Genomic DNA, 22,878 nt, shown 5'->3' with positions numbered 1-22,878 from the left:
GCACTGGGAGCAATAAATAATGGATGAGACACTGCTCTTCTGGAATAGACCCATGACTCAAGCAGAGTCTTCCGTCTCCGCTTGCGGCCCCCGGCAGGGAGTGTCTCCTCTGGCAGAAGCTCAAAGTAAGCAGCCTTCATTCTTGGAGGAAGCAGCATTTTTTTTTCTCACTTTGCAAATAATGCCATGGTCCTGAGCAGCAAAACTTGGAGGCAGGCCTGATGATGATGGACCACAGGACTGGCCCAACCAAGTTCTCCTGGTGTGTGGTGTGGGTTTCCCAATGCTGCCTTCCCTGACCCAATTGTGCAGAAGCTCCTCGGGTTCAAAGAGGAAGAGGCGGATCACGGAGCAGGAAAGGAGAGGATGGGCTGGACACTCTAGCTCACCACTCATCTCTCCTCCGTACCTTGTCTTCTGCTTCATTCACTGCTTAAGAGAAGGGGGAGCTCTGATGGGAGGCAGGTGGACAGCGGTGCGCACCCCAAAACCCCTCAGTTGGCCTCATGGATGGGCTGGCTGTGGTGGACAACAACACAATTGTCAGTTTTCCCTCTAGTTATGAAAAAGTTCTTTGGGGCTAGCAAGCAGAACCAGGGGAGGGTCTTGCAGAGGGCCTCCAGGTCCTCTAGTTCCATCCATGAGGGACTGTCAGCAGTCAGGGTTAGATGATGATGATGATGATTAACAGTATTTATATACCGCTTTTCAACTAAAAGTTCACAAAGCGGTTTACAGAGAAAAATCAAATAACTAAATGGCTCCCTGTCCCAAAAGGGCTCACAATCTAATAAGATGCCACACCAGCAGACAGCCACTCGAACAGACACTGCTGGGGTGAGGTGGGCCAGTTATTCTCCCCCTGCTAAAAAAAGAGGAGCACCCACTTGAAAAATGCCTCTTACCCAATTAGCAGTGGTTGGCAGCCTTTCCAGTTGGAGCGAGCCAGGTCTATGCTGAGCAGACCAAAGAAGACTGTTTTCTAGAACTGTTGCCCGATTAAGCAATTCTCGAGTAACTGTATGAGTTTTAGTCAATTGCTAGTATCCAGTACACGTATATGCATTTGTGTATGATAATAAGTAGAGTTGAGCCCAAATACTCTGCCCCCACATTTTCCCACAGTGATGACATGGGGAGGCTTTTCAGAGGGGCATTCTGGGGAAAAAATGGTAACAGAAGGAACACTTTGCTGCCAGGAGTAATCCTCCACACCTTTTACCACCCAAAAATGGAGCCGTAAAGGATAAAGGATGGTGGACCATAACAGCCCAGCCCTAGAATTTTCAGCACTGTTAGGATAAAAACTTTGATCCTTTCCACATTGTCTTCTTGATCTGATAGATTTCATATTTGGGTTTCCATAGCTACCTTTCTTTACCTGAAACCTGGCTAATCGAATTTGTGCATCTCCACAATTACCCCAAGCACACATAGGATCTGCATGATTTAGTTAGTCAGAATATTTATATACCATTTTTCAACAACAACAAGTTTACCAACTGGTTTACACAGCAAAAGCAATTTATTTAAGGAGATCCTGTGAGCTTTCCAAAGTCCTGGGCTATAGCTGGTGCCCAGTCCAGAAAGCTAACCTGGAACCAAACAGGGGACAATCCTCTTCTGCCCCTGCTGTAAACTGCAGGTGGCAGTATAACAAACAGTTTGCACCCATCTGCTGCAAACAGGCGGCGGGGGGGGGGGGGAATAACTGGGATGCCCAAGTGCCTTCTGAATGGAGGAACACACAATCATGAGCCCCGTAAGCCTTTTGCCCAGACCCACCTAAAGCTGAAGCTGCCACTGGTTAATGGCTCAAGAGCAAACCAGGCTCTTGGTTGCAGGTCAGTTGGCAACCTCTCCAGGGGTCCATTTAAAGACAGTCAACACATACCAGTCCTTTAGGAAGCCTGAACCCAGAAACATAACCTGTTATTTGCTCCCCTCAGAAGTGGGGACCTGCTAGCGAATATCCAGGCCTCCTTTTTGGGATCAAGACATGTGACTAGACAGGCTCTTCTATATGGTTTATTGTCTCTCCTTTACTGCATTATAAAGTTTTTATTTTTTAATAAGTGAGCAGTTAAGCCCTGAATGGCAGCTGCAATTTTTTTTTTTCTGTTAGTGTCATCATAACATCATTATGTTGTTGCTAGGAATTCTGGTTTTTATCTCCCTCTCACCAAAATATGCATGTAAATAAACGCCAATTTATTTACAGTGCAACATCAAATTAAACAGCTTAGATAATGACTTAACACCGATTATCACCACCCTGCATAATATCCACTTAGACACACCACTTTGGGAATCAAAGGCGCAACCAATGCCTCTCCTGGTTGATTCTTGCGCACTTGTAACATGATGGCCTCGCCCTGGTCCCAAACGCATCGGGTTTGCCACTGGTGGAAAAAGGGTACTGGATTAGACAGTGTCTGGGTCTGAATCAACAGGACAGTTCTGATGTGAGATAAATAAAATAAATAAATACATGTGCAGAGGCAAAGGGCATCCATGCAAACCAGGGCTTCTGGGAGGAATTTTATCAGGTGGTACACAGTTTCTTTTGGGCCCCTTTTTGTGGTACAAAGTTTCTTTCGGGTCCCTTCTCTTCTTCATTGGATCATAATTTCTACAAATCATGATACATAAAGCAATGTAGGCTTACACCAAATGCGAATCCTACTTTTCGCACAATATATGCAGATGTTTTCTGAGATTCCCAAGAAATTTCCTGCTCCCCTCCTTTGGCTACCAGGCCCCTTTTCTGACCCTCTGCCCAGGTATGATGTCTCATGGGCCCAGGTGAGATCATGGCCTCTCATGGCCCTCTCATGGCCCCTGGGAAAATGTAAGATCCCAGGAAATTTCCAGGCCCCCTCCTTTGGTTCCTGGGTCCCCTTTTTGACATGACAGCCTGACCTGACCTTTGTTGAGAAGACAACACCAAGATAATACACGTGATGCAGTCTTACTTGTTGGCAACCTTCAGTCTCGAAGGGCTATGGTATCGCGCTCTGAATGGTGGTTCTGGCACAGCGTCTAGTATGGTGCAGAGTTGTCGATCCGCTTGTTGGTTTTCACCCTAAACCCCACGCACACCGTGAGGTTAACGGACCGTGGCGAGGCAACACCTTACTGGCTGGGGACTGCCCAGCTTACAGCGGGTGGTAGCTGCCCAATGAGATGCAATGATCTCTCCCACCGTTGGAAGCAGCCCCTGGCATCACGCTCTATGCCAATCGAGTGAAGACTTATAACCGGTAAACTGCTGCTTCCTATGTTGTGCCAACGCCGTATGGCGAAGTTGGAGTGTCCTCTCCAGTGCGCGAGGCCTAGGTAAAGTGGGTATGGAGGATAAACTGTTTCCCATGCAGCAAATCCCCCTCTCCACGTTGCTGAAATGGTCCAATGGAAAGGCAGAGGCCAATACGGTTGGTTCCAGCGGCGTCGCAGGAGTTGCCAGAACGTGACCGTGTTCAGCCATGAACTGCCTCAGGGACTCCGGCTCCGGATTTTGACTCCTGAAGCCTTTTCCTTAACTGGATGTAGCCACAAGGCAGTGGAGGTTTGGGATCAGTTTTCCTTCTCTCAGATGAGCTGCCTTCCCAGGCTGACGAGTCCCATCTACCCGGTGGCTGTTTAGTCGCCTCTTACGACAAGTACAGCCAAACTGAGGGCCTATTCTTATCCCCAGCCCCCAGAGGAAGTCTGGGGGCTGCAGTCTGCACATTCAAGAACCCCCTACACACATGACAAATATTCGTTTTAAGCAGTGGCATAGCTAGAGGGGTGCAAAGCACTAAGTTTTGCAGGAAGCCTCACCACAGTATGCAAGTAGCCCCTCCCCATCCAGAGCTATTCTGTCCAATGCCTCTTTTTGGTCCCTCCACCTGGAATGGCTCAGAAAGTGAGGGAGTGAGGGAGTGAGGCCACTTGCATGCCAAGGTGAAGCTCCCTGCAAAACTTAGTGCTTTGCACCCCCCCTAGCTAAACCACTTATCTTGAGGAATAAAAGAAGACAAGCTCACTCAGAGATCGTGAAGGACTTATTTGTTAAGCAGGCTGGAAACTGAGAAATGAGGATTTAAAATTGCTGCCCCACAACAGAGCAACTGTGGGGGCAGAATATGATCTGCCTTGGTGCCATGGGCCAGGGTACACGTCTATCTGTGCCAAACCTTTTCCGCAATGAGCCATGCTCTAAGTTGAGGGTGTTTTCACGAGGGTGAACTTGCTTGCTCTTTTACCTTGTCTCACCACCAAATTAGGGCTCCACAAATGGAGGCCGTGAGTGGGAATATTTAGATCTGTACTGGATACCGGAGAAATGTTCGGAGGGCACAGAAAGATGCCTGGATTTGGGGTGTCTACTCCTCCCTGAAGTTATTTTGATTAGATGCCAAAGAAATGTAGATCAAAGCTCGCAGCATTTACCTGCCAGTCCCGTGTTGTTGATTGCTTGCTTACACGTTTAATAACAGAAATTTGCCCAGCTGGGGAAGCTGCAAAGACAACTCCAAGAGGTGTAAAAGAATACATTAGCAAATGTGCGAAATGAGATTCCTTCCTGGGAACCCGAGGGAGATGAAAGGAGAAGCCCCAGCCTCTGGAGGCCCCAATGACTGGCAAGGAAGCCCGGCATGCCTGGTGGCAAATTCTTAGAGCTTTGGGGTGTACACCCAGCACCAACTGCGGTAGCCATTGCCAGGTTAGTCCTAACAGGATGAACTGGGACAGACACTGCAGCTGCCTCTACCTCCCCAGTCCCTGCCAAGTGATTCCCATCCCATTAAATCCCTATTTTGGACTTGGGGGGGGGGGATGTATTGCAACATGCAAACTCCAGCCTGAGGTGCTGAAGTTGTCGTCCTTCAGGGTCCACCTTGTTTCTTGGGGATGCTAAAAGTTAACTCGTGGTGGGTGTGTTGTGTCTCTAACGCACACAAGTCTCACCTTCCTTGCATGCTAAGGGAGGCATTGCTTGCCACGTGGTGTGTGTGTGTGTGTCTTCAGACAAGGCTGCTTTCGATTTAGGGAGAGCTTCAGGACACCTGGCTCAGCCTGGATGGTGGCCCTTGAGGGTTCAAGACACAGGTCTTTCCTTTCCAGCCCCACCTGATGGTGCCTGTATCTGGAACTGTCTGCGTGCAAAGCAAGGGCCCCCTTACTCAGCTGCAGCCGCAAGAGAGTAGGGGGAGGACAGCCTTCAGCAGTGCATTATGGAGGCCCCAGACAAGAATCTGTGGTATGAGAACGAGAGTGTCCCAGGTTCAAGCATCCCCCTGTTTTTAGCTGTGGACTGTTGAAGAATGTCTGGGAAGGGGCAGTCATGTGAGATGCCAGAGCATCACTCCGAACAGCAACAGCCCAGGTGGCATCATTTTGGAATTGACTGCAAAATTGGGGCAAAGCTGTGCTCAACACATGCCCGATCTCATCTGATCTCAGAAGCTAAGCAGGGTCAGACCTGGTTAGTACTTGGATGGGAGACCGCCTGGGAATACCGGGTGATGTAGGCTTATACCACAGTCTTTTGAGACTGAAGGTTGCCAACCATGTGCTCAAAGCACATGACATCAAACATGGACTATGAAGAACAGCACATAGAACTGCACCGTTCCATGATGCAGAGTGGAGAACTGGGCCTCCTTTTTGACCAGGCTGGGGGAGACTGAATTTGAATGAGAAGTTGACCTTTCCAGGCACGGACCCCTCTGCTGCTGGGTTGGGGGCTGCGACCACTTTTTCCTGGCCTGGCAGAGTTGCTCAGAGGTTCTCAGCAAGAAGCAGTGTTGAGGTAGTGAGATCCTTGTGGTCTTGATGGAGGGCAGGCACAGCTTGTCTACCTGTCCTCTTGCTTCTGTGCCCCGTCAAAGGCTGAGCAAGTAAACAGGATCATTGCCAAGCAGCCCTGTGCTAAAACAGCCCAGTCCTTGCTTAATCCTTCTGTCCTTTGCTTTTACAGCCATGGGAACGAGAAGCAGGAGTCTTCACCTTCCGGACGCTCATAAAACGTTGTTATGAATGTTCTTATGGTGAGGAGAGTAAAAGAAGGCAGGAGGAAAAATACCACTGTCGGCTGTCAGCTACATCTTAGGAAGCAGTCTGAACTGCTGGGTTGCATAATAAAAAGAATGAGAAATTTGGTGTCAGCCTGTCAGACGAAAAGCTCACAAACAGTGCGTGTATCTGGTGCGATGTTTGTTAATGTCACGGCATGGCGAAAAGCAAATCCCAGTGGCTGGGCTGAAGCCCCCTGGGGAATAGTCAGATCTGCCCTCTCTCTCTCCTTGCATTCCCTGGCACTGTTTTCATGCATTTGCCACACTCCAGCCGTTTGCGAGGCAGTATGGCCTAGCGGTTAGCTGGAGGGGGCTGTGGTTCTGGAGAAGAGCAGCTGCTTTGCACCCAAAAGGTCCTTGGTTCAAGTGCCAGCCCTTCTAAGCAGAGCAGAGAAGATTTCCTGACTGAGACCCTACAGCTGCCAGTCTGGGTTGACCGCACTGAGAGAACGACCAATCGGCTGACCTAGTGGGCAGTCATTCCCTGTGTATTGGGCTACAGCAAGGATGACCCAGCTGAGTTCACTGGGTCTGTGTGATCTTGGGACAGTTGCATTTCTCATAATGGTGGTTGGCAACCTTCAGTCTCGAAAGACTATGGTATAAGCCTACAGCACCCGGGATTCCCAGGCAGTCTCCCATCCAAGTACTAACCAGGCCTGGCCCTGCTTAGCATCCGAGATCATGGTCTAAGCCTACAGCACCCGGTATTCCCAGGCAGTCTCCCATCCAAGTACTGACCAGGCCTGGCCCTGCTTAGCATCCGAGATCATGGTCTAAGCCTACAGCACCCGGTATTCCCAGGCAGTCTCCCATCCAAGTACTAACCAGGCCTGGCCCTGCTTAGCATCCGAGATCATGGTCTAAGCCTACAGCACCCGGTATTCCCAGGCAGTCTCCCATCCAAGTACTAACCAGGCCTGGCTCTGCTTAGCATCCGAGATCATGGTCTAAGCCTACAGCACCCGGTATTCCCAGGCAGTCTCCCATCCAAGTACTAACCAGGCCTGGCCCTGCTTAGCATCCGAGATCATGGTCTAAGCCTACAGCACCCGGTATTCCCAGGCGCTCTCCCATCCAAGTACTAACCAGGCCTGACCCTGCTTAGCTTCCGAGATCATGGTCTAAGCCTACAGCACCCGGTATTCCCAGGCAGTCTCCCATCCAAGTACTAACCAGGCCTGGCCCTGCTTAGCATCCGAGATCATGGTCTAAGCCTACAGCACCCGGTATTCCCAGGCAGTCTCCCATCCATGTACTAACTAGGCCTGACCCTGCTTAGCTTCCCAGATCAGACGAGATCGGCCATGTGCAGGGTAACAGTTGCTGCCATTTCTCATAGGGTTGCTATGATAATGTAGAGAGTTTGCGCGGCACACACTCAAAATCACATCTCCTAGAATATGGAGTATTTTACTGCAAAAAAAGAAGAAGAAAAGCATATTTACATTCATTTTGATGTTACTGGCTTTCAAAATGGATAAAATACATAAAAATGAACACTCTTTGTCATTCTTTTTTTTGGGGGGGGTGAAGAATTTGGCCTTTGGTGCTGCGGCTTACACTGTTCCAGGGGACCATTTATCCCCTACAATTTAAAGATGGCCACCCCTTGATCTGCTGGCTCTAGATGGTCTCCATTGTCCTGGGGACTGACCAGTACTGTTGGCGTCTTGAGCTCAGCTATTCTGCCCACAAACCCAGTGAAGGCTTTTGGCTGCCTGAACAAGCGGAAGGGGCACACCCAGGCCTCCGGGTGACAGGAGCAAAGGTGTGTTGACTCTGGGCGAGGCTTGCTCCTGAGAAGCCCTTGGGGAGGCTCTTTCTCCTGGTCATTCTGCCTTTGCCACTCCCATGCCCCGCTCCTGCTGCCCTTCAGCTCTCCATTTGGCCTTCTTCTCCGCATTCATCTTCAGCAAAGTGTCGTCTCTTTTGGCAGCCTTGGAAAACAAGACATTGACTCAGTGACATTTTCCAGTTCAGGACCCCCAAAAACCACACAGTGACTAGTTCTGTGTGCCTGAGAAGATCCAAGACGGGGGAGGGGGAGGGGGGTTTTAGCCAGGGTTGGGCTTTCTCTGCTCTGTTTGGGGACCTTGACTCTGGAGTGCCCCTCCTGGGACCTTGTGCCCGCCAGCACTGCCTTCGCTCCATTCTCTGTGCCATGTGAAAAATGAATTGATTTCCCCAGACGTGCATCAGAAATGCTGGAGGGTTTGCTTTGTTTACACACTGGCTGTTGTTGTGTTTTGTTGTTTCACCCTCTCTCTCTCTCTGCTCTTGAAATTTTTGTGTGAAAAGGCAGGCTTGTAAACACAGCAAATAAATAAATGCAAAGAAATGATGGGTCTCTGGGTTTCCATTTCACAAGCAAGAAGAGCCCTGTTGGATCAGACTCAACATCTAGGTAGTTTAGTGTCTTGTGTAGTCAGAGAGAGAGAGAGAGAGAGAGAGAGAGAGAGAGAGAGAATATTTTTCCAGGTCTGAGAAAGGAGTGAGGATCACTGCTTACCAGTTTCCCAGAGAAGACCATGGCCATGCATCCCAGAAGAGTCAGCGCAATCATGATGTAGCAAATTCGGATCCGCAGTTGGCTTTGAGCAGCCTTCAGAACTTCAACTCTGCAAAACACCCAAACAGTAGAACTGGGGAGGTCAGCAGCTCCACAGTCTCCATCCCCCTCCCAAAAAAATTGCATGTCCACCTCTTCATGGAACCATCAGTGCTTTGACAGATGCTGGGCATGATGGATGCATGGAACCTCCAGGTTTAGAGACAGTCTGGCCTGAAATACCAGTTGCAAGGGTATAACAGTGGGAGAGGGCTGTTGGTTTTGGGGGCTCTGCTATGGACTTCCCCGGGGCAGCTGGTGGGTCACTTTGGAAAACAAGCTGTAGACCCAGATGGGCCCTTTTGGGCCTGATCTAGCAGTGCCCTCCTGATGTCCTTAGTAAATATTGGAATCGGATATCAAATAATGCAGCATATGAAACACGGACTTCAAATATGAAGTGTTTGGTAGATATTCATCACAGAAATTGGGAGAAGGATCTTGAAGGGAAATGCCGGGGGGGGGGGTTTTGGCAGGAGGCACATTCATTTCCGCTCCAAGCTTTGCCTTCTGTCCTGTGTGATCAGATAGTTATCGGGTGTCATGATGAAGAAACAGTAATAAAAAAAAGCTGTCAGGGCTCTTGTTTGTTCTTGCGGCGGAAGTTGTCGGGTGCTGCAGTCTGCCTGCTTTCCAAAGCTCCTTCCCAAGGGAAGGGGAGAAATGAATGTTCCCAAATTGGTTTGGTTTATTTTGGGACGGAGAGAATGAACAGCCACCCACGCCCTTCACTTCCCACATCACACAGCCCTGGTGTCGTTCCTTCAGAGGAAGCTCGCTTGCCACGCTGGTGTATTTTGGGTGACATGGGAAATAATGGCTGTGTGGGTGTGCAGTGGGGAGATAGAGCTGGGATTTCACTCTCACTGGCTGACAAGGTCTTGCGTGACAGGCGGGGTTCTGGTAGACCTTTAACTGTCCCCTATCAGGACTGCACACTCGTGTCTTTTGTTCTGCTGTCCTATTTGGCTAAAAGGCTTCCGCAGCTTTCTCAATACATGCTACAAAACACAGAGGGGCGTCAGAGGGGTGCATGGGCACCAGAGAGGCTGTGGTGCCACACCAGCTCCCTCCAGCCCCCGTCACTCTTCCAAGGAGGTTGCAACAGAAGCCCAACAGCGGTGGTTACTTACGACAAGAGCGGTGGGATGTCTTCCTCTTTCCGAAAGCGCCCTGTCCACAGCAAGACCTTTTTGTCAAACTCTGTTGGTCTTTTCTCGTTCCTGAACGCACTGTGGCCTTTAAAATAGAATCAATAGGTCATCACCGGCCGGACTTAAAAAAGGAGAGTGCTGGTAAGACATTTCAATATGCATAAAGTGGACACAGATAATAGCTAAGGGACACCCACACACAGCCCTGCTTTCTGCCCTTCCTAAACCCTGTGTGAAAACTGCTAATATTACACTTAAAAGTGGCCATAGATAGTGCCTCTTGCATTCTGTAACCCTCTGACCACACTGTTTATATGTCCTCATTTTTTCCCTTTTCCTTCATCCACCCCCCCCCCAATATATCTGTGCCTGAGAACTGACCCTCCATATGCATCTGATGAAGCAGGCTCTGGTTCATGAAATGCTAGAATAAATGTGCTAGTCTTTGTTTATTTTTCACATTTTTATCCCGTCCTTCCTCCAAGGAGTTCAGGTTTGTGTACATAGTCTTTTTGTCCTCACAACAGCTCTGCGAGGAAGGTGAGGCTGCGATAGAGTGACTGGCCCATGGTCACCCAGGAAGCTGAGCAGGGACTTGAACCTGGATCTTGCTGCTCTTAAGTCCAACTCCTGGACCCCAACACCATCCTGGCTCTCTTTATGATACCACAAGGCTGTTGCTTTTGTGAACACAAAGGTCCCTCTCAAAGTTATCCCACCACTGACACCATGTTGTGTTTTGGGATCCATAGACGAAGGCCACAGAGTGAGCACTGACTTAAAACACAATGTTCACTTCCAGGGTGATCCGACAATCTGGGCAGCTGTCTCAAGCCTTCCTCTGTGCTGACAGCCCCATAAGAATATAAGAACAGCCCCACTGGATCAGGCCATAGGCCCATCTAGTCCAGCTTCCTGTATCTCACAGCGGCCCACCAAATGCCCCAGGGAGCACACCTGACAACAAGAGACCTGCATCCTGGTGCCCTCCCTTGCATCTGGCCTTCTGACATAGCCCATTTCTAAAATCAGGATGTTGCACATACACATCATGGCTTGTACCCCGTAATGGATTTTTCCTCCAGAAACTTGTCCAATCCCCTTTTAAAGGCGTCCAGGCCAGTCGCCATCACCACATCCTGTGGCAAAGAGTTCCACAGACCGATCACACGCTGAGTAGAGAAATATTTTCTTTTGTCTGTCCTAACCCACCCAACACTCAATTTTAGTGGATGTCCCCTGGTTCTGGTGTTATGTGAGAGTGTAAGGAGCATCTCCCTATCCACTCTGTCCATCCCCTGCATAATTTTGTATGTCTCAATCATGCCCCCCCTCAGGCGTCTCTTTTCTAGGCTGAAGAGGCCCAAAGCCGTAGCCTTTGCTGTAACCCCCATCTGGCCTTAGAGCCCCATTGCCCCATTTCCTTCATTTTGTTGTCAGGTATCCCATACAAGGGAATATCTCTAAATCACAAACCCTCTTGCTTGCCACTTAAAGCCTTCTCAGTGTGTCCTTAGTCAGGGTGGAAGCACTAAGTACATTTCAAGGTGACCCGATTTTTTCTCTCCAGTAAACTTTCATTAAAGGATGTTGGGAAGTGGGGTTTTTTTGGGGGTTGCTTTTAGAAAAACAGCAGCTCCCAGATGGAAATGGCAAATGTCTCATCTCCCTCTAGCAATTCCCTCCACTGAAATCGATAAAACACGTTGCTCTCAGAACAAGCTTTGCAATGAAAATAGCCTCTAAATGATTTATAGTTTGTGGGCAGAACGCACCGAGAATACATTGCCAAGTCTGGAAGTTACAGCACAGATGCTGAACCCCCCCACCCCGCGCGCGCGCGCGAGCACTGCACAAGTTGGATCATTTAGAAAGAAGAAAAGATGGGGGTCCCGCCCTCCCTTTCTGTCCCAGACTACCTTTCGCAAGGAAAGAAATGCAAAAGAAAAACTCACAGGTGTCCTAAAATCACCCATCATCTAATTGTACGTATATTATTATTATGTTTATCATCATCTCACAAAAAGGTGCATTTGAACAGGAGAGGCTGTGTGGTGGATATTCAACCTGGCTTAAATCCTCACTGGCTCTAGAGGCTCAAAGATTTGTGGCCAGGGTGGCTTGGGGGAAGTGGTGGCAGCTAGGAACCATCAGAGATCACCTTATTGCAGAAGGGTGCCAGGAAAGTTTGGACACGAGATCAGGAATGCAGAACGCTTCCCAAAAGGCAAGAGTTTGGGGCTGAGGTTCTTCCACTGCGCATGGCTACAACCAGCCCTGCTGCCCACTCCTTTGAGAATCCTTCAGCTCCACCTGACTGTGGCCAACCCAGTTGGCTCCCCAAATACCAGCTGGGACGCCAAGGAAAGAATCCCTCCCAACCATAACATCCATCAGCTGTGTGGCTCTCCCAGTCCCCGACACCAGCTCTGCTTGAAAGACGTGCAAGGTAGAAATATGCTGAGTGCATCAGAGGGTCTTTCTGCGCATGTGAGAGATGAAGCTAGTCACCCACCAGTGTGAAACAGAGCCCCTGAGGAATAGTGGTGGGCTCAGGACTGCCGATTCTGACTGACAGCAGCTTGCCAGATCTTTAGACAGGAGATGGAAGGGGCTCAGCCAGGGACCTGAAGAGTGAGTGTATGCGCCTTCACAGAGCTCTGGTTCCCTTGGCCAAATATATATATATATTGGCAACCTTCAGTCTCGAAAGACTATGGTATCGCGCTCTGAAAGGTGGTTCTGGCACAGCGTCTAGTGTGGCTGAAAAGGCCAATCCGGGAGTGACAATCCCTTCTGTTTTCTGTTGCATGGTGCAGAGTTGTCGATCCGCTTGTCGGTTTTCACCCTAAACCCCACGCACCCCATGAGGTTAACGGACCGTGGCGAGGCAACACCTTACTGGCTGGGGACTGCCCAGCTTAAGGCGGGCGGTAGCTGCCCAATGAGATGCAATGATCTCTCCCACCGTCGGAAGCAGCCCCTGGTGTCATGCTCTACGCCAATCGAGCAAAGACTTATAACCGGTAAACTGCTGCTTCCCGTGTTGTGCCGACGCCGTATGGCGAAGTTGGAGTGTCCTCTCCAGTGCGCGAAGCCTGGGTAAAGAAGGTATGGAGGATAGGCTGTTACCCATGCAGCAAATCCCCCCTCTCCACGTCGCTGGAATGGTCCAATGGAAAGGCAGAAGCCAATACGGTTGGTTCCAGCGGCGTCGCAGGAGTTGCCAGAACGTGACTGTGTTCAGCCATGAACTGCCGCAGGGACTCCGGCTCCTGATTTTGCCTCGAGGTTGACTCCTGAAGCCTTTTCCAGAACTGGATGTAGCCACAAGGCAGTGGAGGTTTGAGGTCAGAGTTTCCTTCTCTCAGATGAGCTGCCTTCCTAGGCTGACGAGTCCCATCTACCCGGTGGCTGTTTAGTCGCCTCTTACGACAAGTACAGCCAAACTGAGGGCCTATTCTTAGCCCCCAGCCCCCCCTTGGCCAAATACCTCTCTCACATACTGAGCATGCTCCCCTTCAGACAGTCCTCTCCATTGCCCTGCCACATTGCCTTTCAGGAAATGTTAAAGCCAGAGAGGACTGCTCTACCCACCTGAGGATGCTCTTTGAGGAGCTGGCCTGCTGTTCAGAGAGGCTCCTGTCTTGCTGGAAGACGCTTGTCTGGCATGTGCTGATATTCCTGGATGAGCAAAGCTGTAGCTTCTCTGGAGAGCTCCTGCGCTCCGTGTAGTTGCAAGAAGCCTGCACACAGCCATTCTCATGAGCATCGCGTGGTGTGCCTGCCCCAGGGCCTACCTGTGAGTTCTAGCAGGTCGCTGGCACTGCAATGATTGTGGTTCCAGCAAATCAGTGTGGAAGCGGCCACACCTTCCAAGGTAACTCAGAGAATTCACAGAGATATCTGTGAGCCCATAAGCGGAAACGGCTTCCTGTAGAAAAGGCGTTGATGCAATGCTGTGGTGAACCTTCCCCCAGTCAGAAATCCTGAGTCACAGTGACAACACGAATACAAGGATTCTGTATAAACTTCCTTGTATAAACCATGGCCTTGCTTTCTGAGGGCGACGGCAGACTGTTGAGCAGTGGAGCTGCCTTTGAAGAACCTCATAGCGTTCAGCCCAGTGTGCCCAGTGGCATAGCTAAGGGGGTGCAGGGGGTAGCAGTTGCACCGGGCATCAAGCTTTAGAGGGGCAACAAGCTGAGCTTAACACTAGTGACGAAAATTGTGAAAATCTTGGTATGTATGAATAATGCCATCATGTTATATATCATTGGAAAGGTAATTTAATGCAGAATGCAATGAAACAAACGGCACTGGAATATCTGTTTTCTATCAAAAGTTAAGGCCAATTAACCAGAAAATGAAAACACAACTGACTTGTGGAACAAAAAGTGGATTTGCTTAACTCCAAACTGACCTATGAGACTGTTTGTTCTGCGTGCCAATGAGATGTTATTATGATTCAGCATGGAATCAATTTATTTACTTAATTAAATTTGATTTTGTCATGCAGGGGGGCTACAAAATCTTCTTTGACCCCAGGTTGCAGATAAATGCCTTAGTTATGCCACTAACTGGGGGGAAGCAGCAGAGCAAGTAGGTGGTGAACTGCTGGAGGGAGGAGGTGGGTTCCTCCCAATTTTCACTTTTTAAAAAGCCTGGGTGTGATGTCACTTCCAGTTGTGACATCAATTCTGGGGCAACATTTTGAGCTTGGCACCGGACTGCACAGTCATTAGCTACGCCACTGAGTATACCTTTCCAGGGCTGAGCTTGAATCCTCCCCCCCCCCCGCAAGCACTAAATGTTGCAGCCTAAAAGCCAGCAGCATCTAGTGCTGATTGGCTAGCACCAGTGACGCTTCTCCCTACAACCCCTGGAGCAGTTTTGCAATGTTTCAGAAATGTTAAGAAAGAGGAGGAGAGAAGGCTGAAATAGAAATGTGAATACATTGCAATTAATATTTGTTTTGGGGGGGAAAGCAGGCAGTTCCCTGTGAAGGAAGGGCACAACTGATCGCTAACCCAGTGTTGAACTTGATAAAATTAGCCCCTGCTAATTGGGTAAGAGGCACTTTTTCAAGTGGGTGCTCCTCCTTTTAGCAGGGGGAGAGTAACTGGCCCACCTCACCCCAGCACTGTCTGTTCTAGTGGCTGTCTGCTGGTATTCATTTGCATCTTTTTAGATTGTGAGCCCTTTTGGGACAGGGAGCCATTTAGTTATTTGATTTTTCTCTGTAAACCGCTTTGTGAACTTTAGTTGAAAAGCGGTATATAAATACTGTTGATTGATTGATTGAAATGTCATTCAGATTCTGAAGCTGGGCTCACATTGTGAGCAAAAACCCTGCGATGAATTCTGTTGTGTCAGGGGCTGAAAATCTATAACCTGAATACAATCACTTTCCTTTTAGGTCAACAAGGCTTTGTGTAGCTGGAACTCACAATTATTCAAGAAAGGATGCAAGAATCACAGCTGCATCGGTACTGGAGGAAAATGCCACTGTTGGGTGCAGTCTCAGCCCCTGAGTGTTCTGGATCAGTGAACTTTAACTATGCCACATGGGCCTGAGTTGTCTCTGGAGCTGTGAAAGCAGAGAAATGACTGAGCCCTGGGCATGAAAACCTCACCTCTGTGGAAATTCCAGGCACAGGCAAGCAAGACAGTTCTCCCCAGAGCCATAAGTAGCACCAGAGGAGGGGGGGCATGTGGGGTGGGGTCAGTGCCCCCCAGGGTTCATCCTCCCCCTGCTTCCCCCATGGCTGGGCAGCTTGTGGTCACTTGACAGGAAGGCTTTTTGCACAGCCTCAGAGTGCTTTCCTTTCTTACTGCCAACTTCTGACCATCACATTAAGAGCATAAGAAGAGCCCTGTTGGATCAGGCCAAAGGCCTATCTAGTCCATCTTCCTGTATCTCACAGCGGCCCACCAAATGCTTCAGGGAATACACACTTCAGTTGGCATCCTTCAGTCTCAGAAAACTATGGTATCGCACTCTGAATGGTGGTTCTGGAACAGTGTCCTCTCCAGTGTGTGAAGCCTGGGTAAGGTAGATATGGAGGACAGACTGTTTCCCATGCAGCAAATCCCCCCTCTCCACGTCGCTGAAATGGTCCAATGGAAAGGCAGAGGCCAATACGGTTGGTTCCAGTGGCGTCGCAGGAGTTGCCAGAACGTGACTGTGTTCAGCCACGAACTGCCTCAGGGACTCCGGCTCCGGATTTTGCCTCGAGGTTGACTCCTGAAGCCTCTTCCATAACTGGATGTAGCCACAAGGCAGCGGAGTTTTGGGATCAGAGTTTTCCTTCTCTCAGATGAGCTGCCTTCCCAGGCTGACGAGTCCCGTCTACCCGGTGGCTGTTTAGTCGCCTCTTACGACAAGTACAGCCAAACTGAGGGACTATTCTTAGCCCCCAGCCCCCAGGGGTTAGGGAATACACAAGACAACTGCAATTCTGCCAGCAGCTGGGAATTAGAACTGTCTCCTAAACTGGGGTTTTTTAAAATAGGTTTCAAATGCCAAGCAGGCCTCCTTGAAAAGTAGTTCCATCAAAAAGCAGAAGCATTTACTTCTGAGAAAATAAAGAGGGGGGGATTAATGCAAAATATGATGCTCTTTTTCTTCCAGGCATGTGGGACGAAGTTCGCCCCAACCGAAAATGCACCTTGCTAGAGTTTGCATCACCTGCTGCAGGAGGCCATCACATCACCCCCCCCCACCCCGAAGGACCTCCTCCCATGCAGTGGGCAGGGCAATGCCCTGAGCAGTGAGCATGGTGATGTGCTATCATCTCACCCCTATTTTTTTTGTGTACCAGAACTTTTGATAGAATAGAGATATTTCAATGCGGTTTTTTTTCATTGCATTCTGCATGAAATCACAAAGCAAATGATATACCGCATGATAGTATTACTTGAAAATATCAAGATTTTAAAAATTTTGGCCAATAGCAGTGTCAGCCCCCCCCATGCATGTGACCTGGTGTGGCCCACACCCCCTCACAACATCACAGACCATGTCTCCTCTGTGCCTATACCCACTTTTTTTCCCAGGGCCGCCTCCACACGTATGCAAACAAAGTGTGCTCTTTGCTTGTTTTTCTCCATCGTGGATACTATCTGCTTTGGGCATGCAGAGGGGGGATGAATTTGGATAAGGGCTGCAGCAAAGAGGTAGGTTTCAGTTACCCTTCCCCACACTGCGGTCTTGCAACTGTTACCCTGCACATGCCCGATCTCGTCTGATCTTGGAAGCTAAGCAGGGTCAGGCCTGGTCAGTACTTGGATGGGAGACCGCCTGGGAATCCCGGGTGCTGTAGGCTTATACCATAGTCTTTTGAGACTGAAGGTTGCCAACCAGTCTTGATCCAGCCCCTTCCATGGCTGCTACTTGGAGAAGGAAATGGTCTAAACTAGTCTCCGTGAAGGAGCCTCCCCCAGAACATCTAGGGGTGCCCTCACTGCAGGTAACTTGCTGTTCAGGAAGGCCAATGGGCTGGCACTCTGTGGCCTCCTGGGCAGTTGCCAGTTTGTCCCCCTGCCCCTGGTGCCGGCTGCCCTTCCGGGCCGGACATACCCAGGCACTTTCCAGTCACCATTTGCAATGCTGTGTTGCATCCATTTCCTGAAGCTCCTTCCCCGGCATTCTCCAGAAGATCAAACCTGCTTGTTGATGGCAGAGCACCGCCTGCCTCCTGGCCTAGCAGGAGACGGTGACGTCAGTAGCACCAGTGATTCAGCTCTCCCCCATCTGTCCCCTGTCGCCTCCTTGCAGAGCACACCCACCAGCCTCACAGCTCTGGGTGTCCTTCTATGCTTCCCACTTCCCTCCCCACCTGCTCTGGCAGGCTCTGATTATCTTTAGCACTGTGCAGGGCTGTCGCTTCTCCTGGCTTTTGGCAAAGTCTCTGGTCTCCTCGGAAAGGGAAGCAAATCAACTCAGCAGCCTCTCCATGTGTGTTGCTCCTGACACCACAAATGGAGAAGCGCACACACGTATGCGTGCCAAGAGTCAAGGACCAAACACTGGTGCCTGCGTCTCACATTGCAGGTTGTTGTGCCCAAGCAAGAGGGAACTGGTTGGCCTGCTCCAAGGACTTTCCTGGGGCCCATGAGTACGAGGGACGTACCAACAGATACTCAGACTACCAGGAGATGAATCTAGTTGGATTAGGTTGTTGGCAACCTTCAGTCTCAAAAGACTCTGGTATTGTGCTCTGAATGGTGGTTCTGGAACAGCGTCTAGTGTGGCTGAAAAGGCCGATTCGGGAGTGACAATCCCTTCCACACTGGGAGCAAGTGCAGTCTGTCCCTGGTCTGTCTCCCTGGCTATGGGCCTTCCTTCTTTGCCTCAGACTGTTGGCCAAGTGTCTCTTCAAACTGGGAAAGGCCATGCTGCACAGCCTGCCTCCAAGCGGGCCGCTCAGAGGCCAGGGTTTCCCACCTGTTGAGGTCCACTCCTAAGGCCTTCAGATCCCTCTTGCAGATGTCCTTGTATCACAGCTGTAGTCTACCTGTAGGGCGCTTTCCTTGCACGAGTTCTCCATAGAGGAGATCCTTTGGGATCCGGCCATCATCCATTCTCACGACATGACCGAGCCAACGCAGGCGTCTCTGTTTCAGCAGTGCATACGTGCTAGGGATTCCAGCACGTTCCAGGACTGTGTTGTTTGGAGCTTTGTCCTGCCAGGTGGATTAGACAGTTGTATAGATAATGCTGAGAGTTACCCACAGAGATACCATGTGGGGAGGGGGGTTGACTGAGAAGACCTTTTCCCCATTCAACACCCACCTCACCAAGGAGCACCCACAGCAGGACTTCTAGCAGAGGGTGCCAGGCAAGATGGGTGCTGCTCAGAGTGGACAATACCAAGCGAGATGGGCCACGGTTCTGCCCACCTGCTGACGGTGAACAGGTGGGAGCTGGTGCTCTTTCAGGGACTCAAGGCCTGCAGGGCTTTGAAACCGAAAGAGGCTCAGATTTAAAATCCAGTGAATGGGGCAGTTCAATCCTGACCTGCCCTGGAGCAGGCAGGCCTGCCCGCATCCAGAGCATCGTTGGGGTCAAAAGTGGTTCAGCCAGAGGCAAGGGGAATCGCCGGGTAAAGCCACAGCAGCCCCAATGGGGCTAATCGGATCTGCACCACCTTAAGAGTGGCTTATATCTGAGCAGCTCGGAGCTGCTCTGGGCTGCTGGGAGCCAGGGATAGGATCCAGCAGAAGTGCAGGATCCTGGCCCCACCCCCTGCTCACTAGCCACAGACCCTTAGGCCTGCCCACCACTCACCGCCCTGCCCCCAAATGCCTTCCCATCATCATTTCCGGATTGTGCCCTAAGTGCATTTGCAGGCAGGAATATCATCTCCCAAGTGCCCCTCTCATTTGTCCAGGGGAACGTCTGGGTAAGTGCCCCAAAGGGGCCTGGGAAAGAGCTATTCCCATGACTGCAGATCCCAAGTGACGATCCTCTTCCAAGCGCCTGCCTGCCGTCTCCTAACCCTTGGAGAGCCTCTGCCTGGCGTCACGGTTTAGCAAGAGCCCGACTCCAGCTCCTAATTAATATGAGCTGTTCGTTTGGAATCAAACTAATTGAACATTTTGGAGTGAAAGGTTAGCTTTGTAGACATCCATTAGTCTGCATTTTAATCAAAGTGAAGGCAGACTTGACTCCAAGGGGCCAGGCAGGCATGGATGTTGAGGCAAAACTCCCAGCAAGCTTGGGCTGGGGGCTGCATTGCAAACCATAACGTGGCCAGGGCTATGTCAGGCTGCCTTGTTTGTTCCCCGAACAAACCCAGCCTCTAGGGAGGAACCCCCCCTTGCATATCTCAAGGGTAGTAGCGTAGCTAGAGGGGGTGCAAAGCACTTTGCAGGGAGCCTCACCGTGGCGTGCAAGCGGCCCCTCCCACACATAGCCCTTTCAGGCAGTGAAAGCAAAACAGAGGCTTCCGCTGCAGTGAGGCTCCCTGCAAAACTTAATGCTTTGCACCCCCTCTAGCTACGCTACTGCTCAATGGGCAGATTCCCACGCCTTGAGGTGGAGCCCTTTGGAAAACACTCACACCATAGCCATTTAGAGGTGGTGCTTCTCTGAAGTCATGAAAGGAAACCAGGAATTTAGCTCCACTCCCAGCCCCCTACGGGGAACTGAAATGGCCCAGTTTGGGGCGCAATTCATCCCCAGCCACAACGAACGGGAAACAGGAACCCTGCAAACCGGAAGCCTCTGATTTAAGGAACAAGAACCCTGAAAGTCTTGACAGTGTTTTCCCTGCTCAGGCCGAACAGGCTGGCACTGCAACTGGGTTATCTGGTACAACCAAGAGAGAAGAGTGAGCCACAAATCAGGTCTGATGAAAAGCAGGAAGGCAACATGAGCCATCAGCCAAGGTGGGAGGGGCTGGGACCAGCAGAGCCCAGCTCTCTTGCAGCCTATGCTCTGTTTCGGACTGAAAAGCCCAACACGGAGCTCCTCCAGCCTGTGCCGGCAAATAGCTGGTGCAGAATGGAGGAGACCCATTGCTGCCCCTGCGCCCTTACTTGGGGAAAGGGGATGAAAGTCCCCTTCCCCCGAGGAAGCCTCTGGCTTTCCCAGCGGTGCCACAGGATGCAGCGGTAGCCATTTGGCACCGCTGCATCCAGTGGAGCCACCAAGGATAGCATTGGGATGCCAGGGTGGCAACAGAGAAAACAGCCAATATGAAAGCAACCCACATCGTATGAACTTCCCTGAGTGTGGAAATCAGCAATCAGAGGCCCACCGGTGTTGCAGGTGGGCATGAGAGAAAGGGGAGAGAAAGGGGCTTTTCAGTGGTGGCACCCAGACTGTGGCACATCCTTCTAAAGTCTTGGGCTCCGGTTCTGCCGGCCTTTCAGCAGGCAACAAAACTTGGCTTTTCCAATATGCTTTTGGTGTCTTTTGCTTGATGATCTGAACTTATAATTCCTGAACCATTTCAGTCTGTGTTACTGGTCTGAATGTGTAATGTTTTGCTGTGGCTTGGACAATGTTGATATATTTAAGCTATGACCTGAGTGCTATTTTTTGGCCATCTGACAGTCTCTGTTTTGCTGTGAACTGCTTGCAGTTGGATCCTCATGTGGACAAGCAAGTTGGAAAGAGGGAAGGAGAAGGGAGAAAAGTGAACTGTGTTTGCACCCATACGTTCCCACAAAGTGTGGTGTTTCTGAAACGTTGCAACTTCGAAAGCAGCTTATGACATGGCAGAGAAGGTGAAAGGAATGCAAAGTTCCAAGAAAATGCCACTGAGCACTGCAAACTACAAAAATAAAATCATTTTCCCAGGAATGGAGACCACAGTGACAATTGAACCATCAGCTGTCAGAAGGCAGTGGAAGCTCTGGATGAGCCATTTCCTCCCAGCTGCCAAGGACACTAGGGGCGCAATCCTAACCCCTTATGTCAGTGCTTTCCAGCACTGGCATAGCGGTGCCAGTGGGACATGTGCTGCATCCTGCAGTTGGGCAGCACTCATGGAGGCCTCCTCAAAGGAAGGGAATATTTGTTCCCTTGCCTCAGAGCTGCATTGTCCTTAAGTCAGTGCTGGAAAGTACTGACCTAAGGGGTTAGGATTGCCCCCTAGGCTAAGCAGCAGGGTGGCCTCACACTAATGAGGCCTTGCCTCATTTTCCCGACAGGTTAATTGGCTTGAGTGCAAGCTGGCAGCGTCATGGATGCTGACCAGTAGGGGGCAATGCAACCCCATGTGGAGCACCAAAGAGCTTCCTATGCTGATGGTGAAGCAACCGCTTGAGCTCACTGGAGGCTGGAATTCCTGCACAGCAAATGCTCTACAAAACTTTCTCCAAATATAGCACTGGCTTGCTGTTTTTCCTTTATAAAACCCTTGGTGTTAATTAATATGACTTGATTTTTGTATTTAGCCGTCGCGCTCACGATTCTGCTTAAAATGGCTACTGATGTGGGAAGTTCAATTCTGGGTGATTTAGGGAGGTGTTGAAGTGTTTGCACAGACGGCTTTGGACAGGGTCTAGCCTGGGTGGTTCCATGAGTTGTGATAATGAAGATGGACCTGCTGGGTGCAGAGGTGGGATGCGGAATATAGCTGAGTGCCTGACACTGAGGACAAACAGCCATGGATGCCTCCACCTGCCCTGTCTCTAGGTTTCCTAGGGGTGTCTGGCATGCCCGAGCTATGAAGGAATAAAGAGCTGATTGCAGAGGGCAGGCCCACCTGGGCACCTGCTGGGGATCCACTCCTTGGCTGACAGCCTCTGCGCTCACTTCAAAACACATAGCGTCACCTGGTGGCTCTGGGTTTGTTCAGCTCCACGGAGATGAAAGGATCTGACTCAGCTTGTCAGAGCTGGGAAGCCTGAGATCCAAGGATGGAGAAGGCAGAGGCCGCCCTCTAGTGTCCAACATGCTTCCAGGCAAGAGCACAGACACTTCCTTGGGCTTAGCCAACTTTCTGCATATGTTCAGGGGATACTTTCTATACTGGGGTGCCTTTCATGGAGCTCCTGCATGTTCCAGGGGATGCTGGGACATGTTCTAGGTCGACATCACATAAGGCACCGCCCAGGCTTTAGGAACTGAGAATGGGCCCTCATGCAGCAGAATGAAATGATAGAAAGGAATTGAAGGTATCATTTTTTAAACACTGTTAAAAAAAGAGTGCAGAGCCAAAATGCCCACCCCCCAGTTTACTGTCCTATTTGCAGGTGATTGTTGTCCTGTTTGGACAGGGGTCTGTTGGTGATTTTCTGGAGTTCACTGGTCACTGCCCCCCAGGGTCTTTTCTACCCAGAATTCCCTTTGGCAAACTGCCCCATTTGTCACATAGCCCTGCAGGTGTCACTAATGAATCAGGGAGGCCTTTTAATTCAATGCTATGGTTTTAAACAGAACAGCTTATTCAGTTCATCCACTGAAGGTTGCATCCTTAAGAATAAATAAAGATGCTGAGTGAGGGTCGGGGGAGGGGCTCGCCTGCTCTTTTCTTTCACTCTTTGCACATCCTTGCATAAGAACATAAGAACATAAGAACAGCCCCATTGG

At 50.3% G+C, this 22,878-nt stretch overlaps 1 protein-coding gene and 1 pseudogene across 1 annotated transcript; one reads left to right on the top strand and one right to left on the bottom strand.

The window, feature by feature from the left end:
* Positions 1–7,897: 7,897 nt before the first annotated feature.
* On the bottom strand, positions 7,898–10,399 carry LOC136663193 (protein FAM162A-like). Its single transcript, XM_066640177.1, has 4 exons — positions 10,353–10,399; positions 9,810–9,908; positions 8,578–8,686; positions 7,898–8,005 (listed from the first exon to the last, which is right to left on the bottom strand). The coding sequence occupies exons 1-4, from the start codon at positions 10,397–10,399 to the stop codon at positions 7,898–7,900; spliced, it is 363 nt and encodes a 120-aa protein (XP_066496274.1).
* Positions 10,400–17,041: 6,642 nt separating this feature from the next.
* Positions 17,042–17,158, top strand: LOC136663299 (5S ribosomal RNA; annotated as a pseudogene).
* Positions 17,159–22,878: the final 5,720 nt, after the last annotated feature.

Source organism: Tiliqua scincoides, chromosome 12 (assembly GCF_035046505.1).
Source record: "Tiliqua scincoides isolate rTilSci1 chromosome 12, rTilSci1.hap2, whole genome shotgun sequence".
NCBI classification, from domain to species: Eukaryota; Metazoa; Chordata; class Lepidosauria; order Squamata; family Scincidae; genus Tiliqua; species Tiliqua scincoides.
Note: the sequence above shows the minus strand (reverse complement) of the source record. Positions and strands in the feature narration are given on the sequence as shown.